Genomic DNA, 13,245 nt, shown 5'->3' on the forward strand with positions numbered 1-13,245 from the left:
CTCCGTATTCTGCTCATGCACTCTGTTGGCCTTTTAAAAGGCTGCACAGTATTCCATTGTGTATGTATCAGATTTTAATTTAACTAGATTTAACTAGTCACCTATTCATGGGCATTTAGGTTGTTTCCAGGTTCCCTCCTCTTTGCTCTCCCCGCCCCGAAACCCACCCCACCGCTGCAATTGCAAGCAATAGAGTTGGATTCCTTTCTTAAAAAAACCATGATCAAAAGAATAGTGAGGAGCCACCTAACAGAAATAACTAGCCTCCTATTTGGGGGAAGCCAGCCTTTGTTTTTCTCCTTTCTGTGTATTGGTCTTTACCAGAGGTGTTGGGAAAGGTGTTGTGGGCTTTCTTACCTTCCCGGACCTGACCATATGCCAGTGCATACCTCTCCTTCCTGGCTTCCTTTGGCGGCATTAGCTCATCTCTATCGGGCAATCCTTCCTCTTTAGGAGGAAAGGTCAGTTCGAATCATTAACAAGCATGGACTATTTTTGTTAAGTAGAACAGCTTTTTTTCTAAGAATTGCTGTTTCCACGCCCAGGGCGCACATGAACCCTCCCTGGCTGCTTCCGCCCTTTGGAGAGGGGCCAGCTTGCTAATGGAATGTGAGCAGTCTTGCTGCTAATGAAGATTTACAGTTGAGACAGGGATGCCTGGCGCTCCTTGGATTTGCAGAACCTCCCAGTTAACAGTGCAGCTTTGCGATGGTGCAGTGCAGTGCGGAGGTCCCAGTCCTGGGCTCCCAGCCCTCCCTCCCTCCCCAGGCCCTACCGCTTCACAACAGGTATCATCTGGCATTGTTTTACAAGCTGCAGATGTTCTCTGCTGAAGAATTACTTTCATTTCTGACTCCTTTTAGGAAATGAGGCCGTCTGTCAGAGGTGTTTCTTCATTTCCAGACCCCCCGAGAGTCCCTTTCCTCCTGGGATTTCTAACCACATGTGGGCTGCGCTTCATTTACCCAGATGTGAGGAACAAGAGGAATGACCAGTCCTCTTCTAAAGCAGCCCCGACGTCCCCGTGGAACCCAGTGTGGAGGCCCCGAATTAGCTTGTGCTCTTATTCATGTAAATATTTCTGAGGCTTTGGTTTCATGAGGCCTGTAGACGTACTGTGTGTACGGGCTTTGGTGCAGAAAAAGTATAATTTAGCAACAGATTGAAAAGGTAGTCTGGAGTGTTTCTAATTACTGTTTGGTTAGTTCACTGTTACCTAATGAGAGGATTTAAGTAACCATGGGGGTAGGGAATGTAATGTTCATATTGTAGTCAACCATGCAAATCAAATTCTAAGTGTTGCAGAGAACGCACCATGGAGCCAGTTTGTAGATGTGTTCCATTGAATGTTAAATTTAGAACTGAGAGCATTTGGTAACGGGCTTCTTCTGCCTGTCATTCACCACCAAGAATTATGCACGTGTCTAAAACCAGCCCTACTGTGTGGTACAACCCCATTTAAAACGCATCGGTGGCCTCCGGCATTCAGTTCATAAAGATATGAGTTAAATGCTAACTTATTTCCTTTACCATATTGCATCTATAGCTTTAAGCATCCACATTTCGTTAGCACATTGGATTAAATCCTTAGGCTTCTCTGGATTAATATGTTAAAGTCTTTTCAGTTGATTAAAAAAACTTAATTTCAGACAAGAATGAGAGAACAAGACCTTAGGAGCTTTCCCCTGCTTCCTTTTTTCCTCCTCCTTCAGGGGCCATAGTTGGAAACCGAAGTACCAAGAGGGCCTGGAAGAGTGGCTCTCAGCCTTGGCCTCACCTTGGAATTGGCCTGGGAACATTAGAACATACTGATGCCTGGGCCCAGAGATTCTGGTTTAATTGTCTGGAATGCAGTCTGCACTGGGATATTTAAAAGCTCTGCAGAGGAGGTGATGGTGCACTGTTGTTTGAGAGCCACGGACATAGATGTCTGGGACTTAGGAGGTCACTGCATTCAGTGGTCCTCAGCCTCAGTTGCAGACTGGTGTTACCTGGAAAGGTTCTTAAAGAAACACTGGTGTCCCACTAATTGAAACCATATTTCTAGGGGAGGGAGCTCCTAGATCAGTGATGGTGAACCTATGACACGCGTGTCAGAGGTGACACGCGAACTCATTTTTTTCATTGATTTTTCTTTGTTAAATGGCATTTAAATATATAAAATAAATATCAAAAATATAAATCTTTGTTTTACTATGGTTGCAAATATCAAAAAATTTCTATATGTGACACGGCACCAGAGTTAAGTTAGGGTTTTTCAAAATGCTGACATGCCGAGCTCAAAAGGTTCGCCATCACTGTCCTAGATGATGGTTAGAAAGCTTCTAGATGATTCTTATGCACAGCAAGGGATAAGGTCAACGGACATATCTCACAGAAAAGGAAAAATGAGAGCAAGAAGGCCACACGGTTTGCTCAGGTTGTTGTGGAGGCAGGCCTGGGGCTCCAGCTGGTCTTGCTGCTGCTGACACTGCCTCCTTGTATATTGATTAATGCCTCCTCATCCTTCAGGTGATGTTCCCGCCTCCAAGAGGCCTTTTCTGAGAACTCAGACTCACCCGTCCGGTCTGGGTAAGATGCCCTCTTTATTTGAACCGCACCCTTCCTTATCTGTCCCAGGTGTCAGTCGCCTCCGGGGGGACAGAGCCTGAATCTCTCTTATTCTTTCTGGAACTTGCTGGCATGTCATTGAGTCCCAGGCACTGTTGGTTGTATTGAAGTTCCCTAACTTTTATTCATCAGTTAGTCCACATGGATTGCTTTAAAAGAAATCCATTCCCATATGCTAGCTTCTGAAAGCAAAAGTTATTTTTTTACCTGTCAACAGCCCACTATACTGTGGGTCAAGGTCTCATACCCAAGGACTTCCTACCCCTGCCTTCCAGGAGAGGGCTTTTGATGACAAAATAATGAAAAGAAGATTTAACTCACTTTATGTGTTGCTCAAAGTACTTAAAACAGCCAGGATCTTTTGAGTAACATACAAGTGTGTATGTCATAAACAGAAAGGAACGTGCGGCATTACTTTAGGATGAAAATGTGTCTGAAGAAAAATAATGCAATTTCATGAAAATATGTGTTAAGGACTGAATGACTTATTTTACCATATTGCATATATAACTGAGTAGCCACATTGAGTTAGCATAGTTGAGTTAAATTCTTGAGCTTCTCTGGATTAATATGATAAAGTCTTTTCAATTGAGTTTTAAAAACTATGAATCTGTCATCCCAGTTTACCTAAGGTTATGCTTAGCCAGGGTCTTATTTTTATTTGAAAAATATGTTTTGGATGGTTACTCTTGTAGCTGCAACAGAGTTTTGTCTCAGAGAGCAGTTTGCAGCCAGTATCTCTTCACTTTACAGATAGCCAGCAGGCTCCACAGAGGGGTCACCGGAAGTAGCTGTTTTCTTGTTTGGAGAATTCAGAGTTAAAAGTTTTTGGAGCCACGACTGCAAGCTGGGCAGTATTGTAGGGTAGACGTTTAAGATGTTGCAGACAGGAGAGAATGATGCCCAGAGTGTGTGAGAACATTATGAAGTCTTTCTAAGATTTTGTAGGTTCGTGCTTTATGATTAGGAGTCTTCATGTCCCAGGTAAATGGCAAGGTGTCAGCATTTAAGCAAAGCCACCACTTATCAGGGGAAATCTTCCTAAAACAAATATTCTTAAAAGTTGCAGGAGAACGCTAATCCATTGAGCTGGAGGGATGTGCACAATATTTTTATATTAAAATAACTTTGAATGTAAGACCTGAAACTGTAAAACTCCTAGAAAAAATAGGTGGTAAGCTCCTCGATAGAGGTCTTGGCGAGGATTTTTTTAATCTGACACCAAAAGCAAAAGCAAAATTAAGTAAGTTGGACTGTGTCATACTACAAAGTTTCTGTGCAGCAAAGGAAACCAATAAAATGAGAAGACAACCTACTGAATGGGAGAAAATATTCACAAATCATATCTGGTAAGGGACTAATCTCCAAAATATATAATCATAAAACTCAATAGTACAAGAAAAAATAACAATGTAATTAAAAATCTGAATGGACACTTTTCCAAAGAAGACATGCAGGTGGCCAACAGGTACATGGAAAAATGGTCAACATCACAAATCATAAGGGAAATGCTAATCAAAACCACAATGAGCTATCACCTCACACCTGATAGAATGGCTGTTATAAAAAAGAAAAGACATAACAAGAGTTGGTACAGATGTGGAGAAAAGCGAACCCTTATGCACTGGAGGTAGGATTGTAAATTGGTGTAGCCACTATTGAAAACAGCAGATATTCTTCAGAAAATACAAAATAGAACTTTCATATGATCCAGCAATTCCATTTGGGTATTTATGGAAGAAAGTGAAAACTAACTAGAAAAGATATATGCACCCCCATGTTCATTGCAGCATTATTTACAGTAGCAAAGAAATGAAAAAAAGCTTTTCATTGATGATTGAATGGTTAAGAAAATGTACATATATAATGGAATATTACTCAGCCATAAAAAAGAATGAAATCCTGCCATTTGCGACAACATGGATGGATCTCCAGGGCATTATACTAAGTGAAATAAGTCAGAGGAAGACAGATATGTATGATGCCTCTTATATGTGGAATCTGAACTACAACAAACCACACTTATAGATACAGAGACCAAATAAGCAGTTGGCAGAGGTGGGGGGGCAGAGTATTGGGAGGAAAGGGTGAAGGAGGTATAAATGGCTTTAAAATATCTGTTACAGATGCATGACATAACAACAACAACAAAAAAGCTCTGTGTTGTGGAATAAAGTGCAACGTTTTTGTGACTTTAAAAAAAAAAGAGAAAACTGCCTTCCAGTTTCTCCTTTGTTGCTATTTGGATACAAAACTAACAAACCAATAAAAGTTTTTGCTAAGTAATCTACTTCTATTATCCTAATTTCAGCAGCTCAGCAGTATATTCTGGAAGAGGAGAAAGAGGGAGGAGGTTTTATTGACTAAGAAAGGCATAAGGGTCAGTGGATTCACCCAGGTTGTGCCATAGGATCTTTATGACTACCCTGCACATTAGGCCTGTTCACACCGATTTCATCGTGTGAGGAGGTACATGTGCACTTGTCCACTAGGGAGCAGGTCTGTCTGATTCCAGAGTCTGTGTTTTTTTCACCAAAGGTGGCCTCTTATGTTTTGAGAGTAGCAATGTCTCCAGAAGAGATGTTGTTAATTATGAGTATTTGCCATGCTGATAGAGGAGGGCTGACTCTTGCTCCTCTTAGGGTTTATTTACCACCAATAAAATTAACATTTATAAAGGTCTATGAAACAGTTAAAAGCATTTCCCCTTCATATCCTATAAAGTTCTGACTTAAAAAATGACATGTTATTGCAATGGTGTCATTGTCGGGCATTAAAAGGAAGGAAAGGGATAGTCAGCAATGGCCACTTTTGTTCAGAAGACATAGAGCATCAGTTAGGATTCTGTGCTCTATCTCTCAGACATGCATTTGTCTTGGGGGAGGCAGCAAAGCAAAATGCTTGGTAATTTGTGCTTTGCCATGCAATTCCTGGGTGTGAGCATCCTGACTCCGCTACTCACTACTAGCTGTGTGATCTCCGGCACGTGACCTGACCTCTTGGTGCCTTAGTTCCTTTTAAGTGAGACGGGAACAATAATAACTGGATGTCATGTTTAGAATTGAATAACCTAAAGAATACAAAGAGCTGAGAACATTGTGTGATGCAAAGCTAGTGCTCAGTGAATGTTTATCTCTTCTTAGAGGACAAAGGCTAGATACTACCTGGCCCAGTGATCCCACTCCCAGGTATTGACCCCAGAGAAATGAAAACCTGTGTTCACCTAAGACCTTTTAGCAAAGGTTTATAGAAGTTTTTTTTCATAATAGCTAAAATCTGGAAACAACTCAAATGTTTATCAGCTGGCAAATGGATAAACTGGGGTACATTCATGCTATAGAATACTATTCAGGAGCAAAAAGGAACAAATTCCTGATCCAGGCAACTCCAGGGATAAATCTCAAAAGGGTTTTGCTAAGTAAAAGAAGCCAGAAGCATCCCCTGTGGTTCCATTTATACGACATTCCAAAAAACCAAAACCGTAGATACAGAAATCAGATCATTTCTCTCCAAGAACTGGAAGTGGGTGGAGGTTGACTGCGCAGGGGCAAGAGGGAGCATTTGGGGGTGATGGGAATACTCTCTCTTCATTGTGGTGGAGCTCACATGATTGTATATATTTGTCAAAACACATCAAACTTAAAATGAGTAGATTTTCACTGTATGTATATAAGTTAAACCTCAGTAAGTCTGATTTTTTTAAAGTCGGGTGCTGCAACATGAACAAAGAATGGTAGAAGAAAAGGGGTGAGACACAATGGATAATCAGAAATTATCCATTTAAGATGGAAGGAGTGGTTGCATTCGTTTTTCTCTCACTGGCTATGAGTTAGAAAAAGGTAGCATCCTGTGAAATAGTTCTGTCCTACCCTAACATATCCGATTCTCTGCTGTGCGCATTGGCCTGCGTCCCATTTCTGCAGCCTACCCATGTGGAGCTGTCTCTGTTTTGCAGGCACAGGGCTCCCCTGGGTTGCTTCCTGGGAGAATCCTGAAGGAGGGTTTGCCATGTGGTAAGGCATTTGTGGAAACAGACTGTTGGTGTTCTAGATGAACTGAGGGTTACTTTTCCAGATTACTAAGAAGTCTGGGTACACTTATGAGTAAGGGATGTTATCTCAGAGCATTGTTCATTCATCATGAGTCACAGCGACCCTTGGCACTTCCTCGTGGAGCTCATGTCTATCTCAGCAGCTCCCTCCTTCCCGAAATTCTTTTTTCACTTGGCATCTGCGATGCTACTCCATCTTGATTCTGCTTACAACTCTCTTGTTTTTTCTTAATCTCCCCTGCTGGATCCTCCTCTTCCTATTCCTGGCCTCTAAACTTTGGAGTGCCATGAGTTTTGGTCTCTGACCACTTTCCTATCTCAGCTCATTCTTGAGATGATCTCATTCATTTCCAGGTATATGAGGGCATACCATCTCTATGTTGATGACCTACATTTGGTTGTCTAAAAAGACATCTCAAATGTAACATGTCCAAAACCAGCTTCTTGAGTTGTTTTCTAAATGTACACTTTCTCCATGCTTCCTCATCTCAGCAGCTTGAATGGACCCGGGCCAAATAAACCAGGCATGTGGCCTGGAGCCAACTCCACCCAGTTGCTCAGTCCAAAAACCTGAAACCATCCTTGATTCCTGCCTTGCTCCCACACTCATGTTGAATCGATTAGCATCTATCCCCAATCCAAGCACTCCTAATCTCGCCCCTCCACCCCTAAATCTAAGCCCAGGCCACCCCCAAGTCTTTCTAGAACTTCTGCAAAGGCTTCCTAAGCCATCTTCCTGTCTCTATCTGTGTACCACATGGTCTGAGTTCACACAACCATCACAGCGATTATTCTGTTTTATACTTTTATACTACTTGCAGTGGCTTCTCTACAATCAATATAAAGTCCAAACTCTTAGCCATGCCCTGTAAGGCCCCTGCTACCTCTCTGCCCAACAACTGAAGGAATAAGTGAACTAGTGCTCTGGTACCTTAACATTAAAAATTAAAGAACCAAACATCCTCCTGGACCCTCATATACCTCTCTATCTTTCACCCAATTTTAGTGTTCCCTTTTAAGGCAGAATTTCTCAAATGTTATCTGGAGGTACTATAGCTATTTATTATTCATTTACTCTTTACTCTGTTACAATTTGGTGTCTTTTCCCAACACTTGTGAAATTTCTCAGGGTCATTCAAGATTTATGTGCTGCTGCTACCAATAGATATATTCCTGTCCTGTCTTACCGGGTCTCTCAGTAGCTATAAGAACAGTTTGCCATTACATTTGAAATTCCCTTCTAACCTAGCTTCCCCCTTCTCAAGTAGTTATTTCTTGATCCTTTCCTGCCATTTCCTTCATTTGGGGACCTCAGTTTTGAGAATTCTTCAGCTGTGGGTTAGGCCCTCTTTTCTCTCTACACGCTCATCTGTTCCCAGGCCTTTTGATACTATTAATGAGCTGATGGCTTCCCAATGTATATGTACAACACTGACCTCTCCTGAGCTCCAGACCCTGCATCTGACTGCCTCCTTGACATCTCTCTGGATGTCTCATGCCCAAGGAAGAACTCTTTTAAAAAAAATTATTGTTAATTTTTCCACTACAGTTGATATATATTAGTTTTGGGTGTACAACATAGTAATTAGACATTTACATAACTTATGAAATGATCACCCTGACAGGTCTGGTAGCCATCTGACATCATGCATAATTATTATATTATTGACCATTACGCTGTACTTTACATCCCCGTGACTATTTTTGCAGCTGGCGATTTGTACATGTTAATCCTCAGGAAGGAACTCTTGGTTCACTTCTATGTTCAATCTACCTGAACCTGGCTTTCCACATCCTGTCTTTGCTATCTCAGTCAGTGCTACCACCCTCCTCCCAGTATCCAATGTCAGAAACCTGGGTATCATTTTTAATTTCTTCTTCATTGTCCCCCTTTCCCAGCACTTCTAGTTCTACCTTTAAAATATATTTTGGCCCTGGCAGCTGTGGCTCAGTTGGCTGGAGTATCATCCCTCCCCCTCCCCCTCCCCCAAATCAATGAAAATGTATCTTGGGGCACACACACACATATCTTAGGCCAACACTGTTGCCTGTACCTCAACAGTATCAAGTAATAGGTCTGTTGTCTCTGCTGTGCCACAGGAGAGTGCTCTGCCATGCTATGGTGCCAGACGCTGCTTACCTGTCAGCATATGGTGGAATATAGCACCTGTCTCCTCTTCAGCTGGTTTTGTTCCTAGCCTCTTGTCTCTTCATTACTTTTCAACCACACTAACCCAGTCCCCTTTTTTATTTTAGATAGAGAGGGAGGGAGTGAGGGAGAGAGATTGATTTGTTGTTCCACTTATTCATACATTCATCGGTTGATTCTTGTTTGTGCCCTGACATGGGATCAAACCTGCAACCTTGGCATATCCAGATGACACTCTAACCAACTGAGCTAGCCGGCCAGGGACACTGAACTCTTTGGTCATATCCTTGAGCACACCAAGATATCTTCTGCTTCAGAACCATTGGCTTGCTTCCACCACTTCCTTGCATGTTCTTTCTTTAGCCCTGTGTGGCCAACTCCTCATCTTTCAGGTCTCAACTTAAATATCACCCCTCAGGGAGCCTCCTCTGACCACAGTGCCCAAAATACTTCCCTCTCTTATGCTCTATCATAGAAACCTATTTATTTCCTTCTTATCCACTAAGAAGTCAGTCATTTAAAAAGTATTTACGTTTAGATTTTATTATAGAATACTAGAGGCCTGATGCACGAAATTCATGCAAGAGTAGGTCTTTGCAGCCCTGGCTGCCTCGGCCCTCACAGCCCCAGCTGCCTTGGCCCTCGCAGCCCCAGCTTCATCTGGAAGGTTGTCCAGACAGTTGTTCTGCTGTTTGGCCATTTGGTCAGTTTGCATATTATGCTTTTATTATTATAGATAAGTACCCTGAAAAGGGACTTTCTCTGTTATGTTAGCTGTTCTGTTGTCTGCATCTAGCACAGTGCTTGGCAGTAGTGGGTGCCAGAACAGTGATGCTTATGTTTCCATGTGTCATGGTATTACGTGTTTGATGTGACTCCTTGCCTCCATTTTTTTTTTAATAGAGAAAAAACTTAAGTATTTAGTTTTTCAAGGTTTTGTGTAATTAGTAAAGTTTACATAATTAGAAAATTAAATAATACTATAAGATTTGCTATGAAAACAACAGCATCTTCCCTTCCATTTTCTGTTTGCCACAGCAAGTGTTTTCAGCTTTAGCTGATTATCTTACTAATGACGTCTATATTTGTAATTAACATCCATGGAATGTTATTTACCTACTTTTTAGTTTTAGGAATTGTCTCTTGATGCAAAAATGAGTATTGAGCTCACTTTCATCTACTCCTGCCCCTCTCCCCTTCTCACAAAAATTTTCCCAACCCTCATCCTCCCATTGTAATTGTATTGTAATTTCAGTAAGATAAATATGCAATGTTTATTATTCCTATGTAATACTTTGCACAGAAAAGCCCTCAAACACAGGTTACTTTCCCTCATAAGACGACTCAGCAGATATTATTTTTCTCTTAATTTTTGATGTACTTCTAAATATTCAACCCCAGACTCTACCCCAGTTGTAAATCTCCTCTCAATGTAGTCAACTACTTAGAGAATCTATCCAATTCATCCTATTTGGGGAAATTCCTCCCTGAGCCTTCTGGTCTTTCTAGGTTGCTTTCTTGGCCCCCCAAAAGCTAGGGCTTCCCCTTCTCACCTGCCCTGAGGACTCCATTTGCCTCTCTTGCATTGGAGCTGTCAGTCTCTGGAGCTTTGGGCTTCCTCTCTGTTGTTTTACTACTTCATTTTGGTGGAGCACATTCTCCAGTTTCTTATGGACAAAGGAGGTAAGAGAGGTAATTTTTTGAGACTTGCAGACCTGACAGTGCCTTCTGGCTTTTAACTGCTGGCTTCGATGAAGTTTATAATTCTAAGGTAGAAACCATCTGTTCTCAGAATTTTGAAGCTTCTGCCTTCCAGAGCTGCTCTTGTGAAGTTTCTGCCATTCTGACTTGAAATCTTTTGTATGAAACTATTTTCTCTCTGGAAATTCCATAACGATGTACCTTGGTATGAGTCTGTTAGCACTGAATATGGTGGAAACTTGGCTGGCCTTTTCATGGTGGAAACCTCAGTCTCTACTCCTCCCCCAGTCCCACCTCTGTCCTTTCTTTAAACAGAAACAGTGTCCTTCAGTCCTGGGGGGAAAATGTGCTTCAGTCCTGGGGGAAAGATGCCCTTCAGTTCCGGGGGAAAACATGCCCTTTGATTCTGCTTGATTTTTTTCCTTGACAGTTATTTCCCCTTCATTTCTTTGATAATGAGCACTATTATTTTGATACTAGAGGCCCAGTGCACGAAATTCATGCAGGGGTGTGTGTGTGTCCCTCAACCCAGCCTGCACACTCTCCAATCTGGGACACCTCTCACAATCCAGGAATGCTGGCTCCCAAACACTCGCCTGCCTGATCACCCCCTAACTACTCCACTGCCAGCCTGATCAAGGCCTAATTGTTCCCCTGCCGGCCCGATTGCCCCTAACTGTCCTCCCCTGCCAGCCTGGTCACCCCTAACTACCCTCCCTGCCAGCCATCTTGTGTGTTGGAGTGATGGTCAATTTGCATATTACCTCTTTATTATATAGGATTGGCTATTCTCAATTAGCCCCTAAACCAGCCGTGGGCAAACTATGGCCCGAGGGCCGGATCCGGCCCGTTTGAAATGAATAAAACTAAAAAAAAAAAAAAAGACCGTACCCTTTTATGTAATGATGTTTACTTTGAATTTATATTAGTTCACACAAACACTCCATCCATGCTTTTGTTCCGGCCCTCCGGTCCAGTTTAAGAACCCATTGTGGCCCTCGAGTCAAAAAGTTTGCCCACCCCTGCCCTAAACTCTCCATATTTCCTGTATTATATCTGTCTTTTTATTTAACTTCCTTGAACATTTCCTAAGTTGTCTCATATTGAATTTTTAATCTGCCATTATTTTATTCTAAGCTCTTTTTTATTCTGTGAACATCTCTGTCTTTCCCTCTCTCTCTCTCTCTCTCTCTCTCTCTCTCTCTCTCTCTCACACACACACACACACACACACAACATCTTGTTCCTATTTCATGGATGTCCTTTTCTCAGAACTCTAAAGATGCTACAGTTTTTATTTGTTTCTTTAAATTGCTTCTGCCTGTGATTTCTTTTTCTCCTCTAAGTTGCTTTGATGTTTCTGTTAGATGCTTTCCTTAGCATTGGAAAGTCTTGCTGTTCCCTCCTGTTTTAGAGTAACTATCTAAAAAGACCACTAGAAGTTCTTTGCATAGTGGATAGAGTTTGGCAATTCTGGGCTTCATTCTAGGGCAGTGATGGCGAACCTTTTGAGCTCGGCGTGTCAGCATTTTGAAAAACCCTAACTTAACTCTGGTGCCGTGTCACATATAGAAATTTTTTGATCTTTGCAACCATAGTAAAACAAAGATTTATATTTTTGATATTTATTTTATATATTTAAATGCCATTTAATAAAGAAAAATCAACCAAAAAAATGAGTTCGCGTGTCACCTCTGACACGCGTGTCATAGGTTCGCCATCACTGTTGTAGGGTGATCAGGCTGTTTTGTTTGGAAAACCCTGATGTTAGTATTCTTAGGTTGTGTTTTATTTTTGTTTTGTTTGTGGTGTGTGTGTGTGTGTGTGTGTGTGTGTGTGTGTGTGTGTGTGTTTTAGCTCATGCAGCAGTAATCTTTGTTGTAAACTCTCCTCAGTATGGAATCCTCCATCCAAAGATCCTTTTTTGACTCTTTTCAGACAGTACATTTCCAGTCTCCTAGGTGGGGCCTGGGGCTTTGGAGGCCATCCCTTATTCATGAGGAGTGAGGGACAGATTCTGGGGGTCTGGCTACTTAAACAGACTTTCAGCCAATTTTCCACCCCACATTCACCCCCACTTCCAGAGGAACCTGGTGTGCCAGTCCTCAGCCTTTTGGGGTTTTATGATGTAAATGAAATTGCTTTTAAGGTGGTCCTAGTTTTGGACCAAGCTTTCTCCAGTCTGCTAAGCCAGTTGCCCCTTTTCTATTTGTTCTTCATCTTCCAAAATTGTGTTGCTATCTCTTTTTTACTCTTTTTGTCCTTATTTATATTTTACTAGTATTTGAGGAGAGAGCAGAACTAAATGCATGTGTTCAGTACTCCATATTCAAATAAAAGTTTCTCTCGACATGAGTTTTTAATTGTTGTTTATGAGGCATTTGATCACATGTGTGAAACGGGTTTCTGTGTAGGTTGCGAATCTCCATTTCCCTTATTTCAGTCTTTTCTTACCTACAGGGGGGTGGGGCATTGTGGAAACCCTTGAACTGGGAATTAAGACACTTGGGTTCGAACTGATATGGGCATTCTCTTGTCATTATTTCCTTATCTGTAAGACCAAGGAATTGAAATAGAATAGATGATTTTAAAATCTCTTTATACCCACAGGTTGATTTTATTTCCAAGAAATTAAGATATTCATGTGTAATTTTATTTTATTTTTAGATAAAGTGGAAGGGAGGGAGAGAGGAAGAGAGAGAGGGAGAGGGAGGGAGAGAGGAGGGAAGGAGGG

At 41.7% G+C, this 13,245-nt stretch overlaps 1 protein-coding gene across 5 annotated transcripts in view; it reads left to right on the forward strand.

The window, feature by feature from the left end:
• ANO6 (anoctamin 6) overlaps nt 1-13,245 on the forward strand; it is a 183,935-nt gene that overhangs the window by 41,663 nt on the left and 129,027 nt on the right. Inside the window, exons 1-2 of one of the 5 annotated variants that reach the window (XM_014529562.1) lie at nt 852-1,071; nt 2,512-2,571. The exons of 3 other annotated variants lie outside the window; for them this stretch is intronic. In XM_014529562.1, coding sequence (XP_014385048.1) covers nt 867-1,071; nt 2,512-2,571 — 265 coding nt within the window. In that variant the 5' untranslated portion in view covers nt 852-866. Of the gene's footprint in view, nt 1-851; nt 1,072-2,511; nt 2,572-13,245 lie in introns of those variants that run through there. One more of the 5 variants, XM_014529563.1, reaches the window with a different exon arrangement.

This window comes from Myotis brandtii, unplaced genomic scaffold (assembly GCF_000412655.1).
Source record: "Myotis brandtii unplaced genomic scaffold, ASM41265v1 scaffold686, whole genome shotgun sequence".
NCBI classification, from domain to species: domain Eukaryota; kingdom Metazoa; phylum Chordata; class Mammalia; order Chiroptera; family Vespertilionidae; genus Myotis; species Myotis brandtii.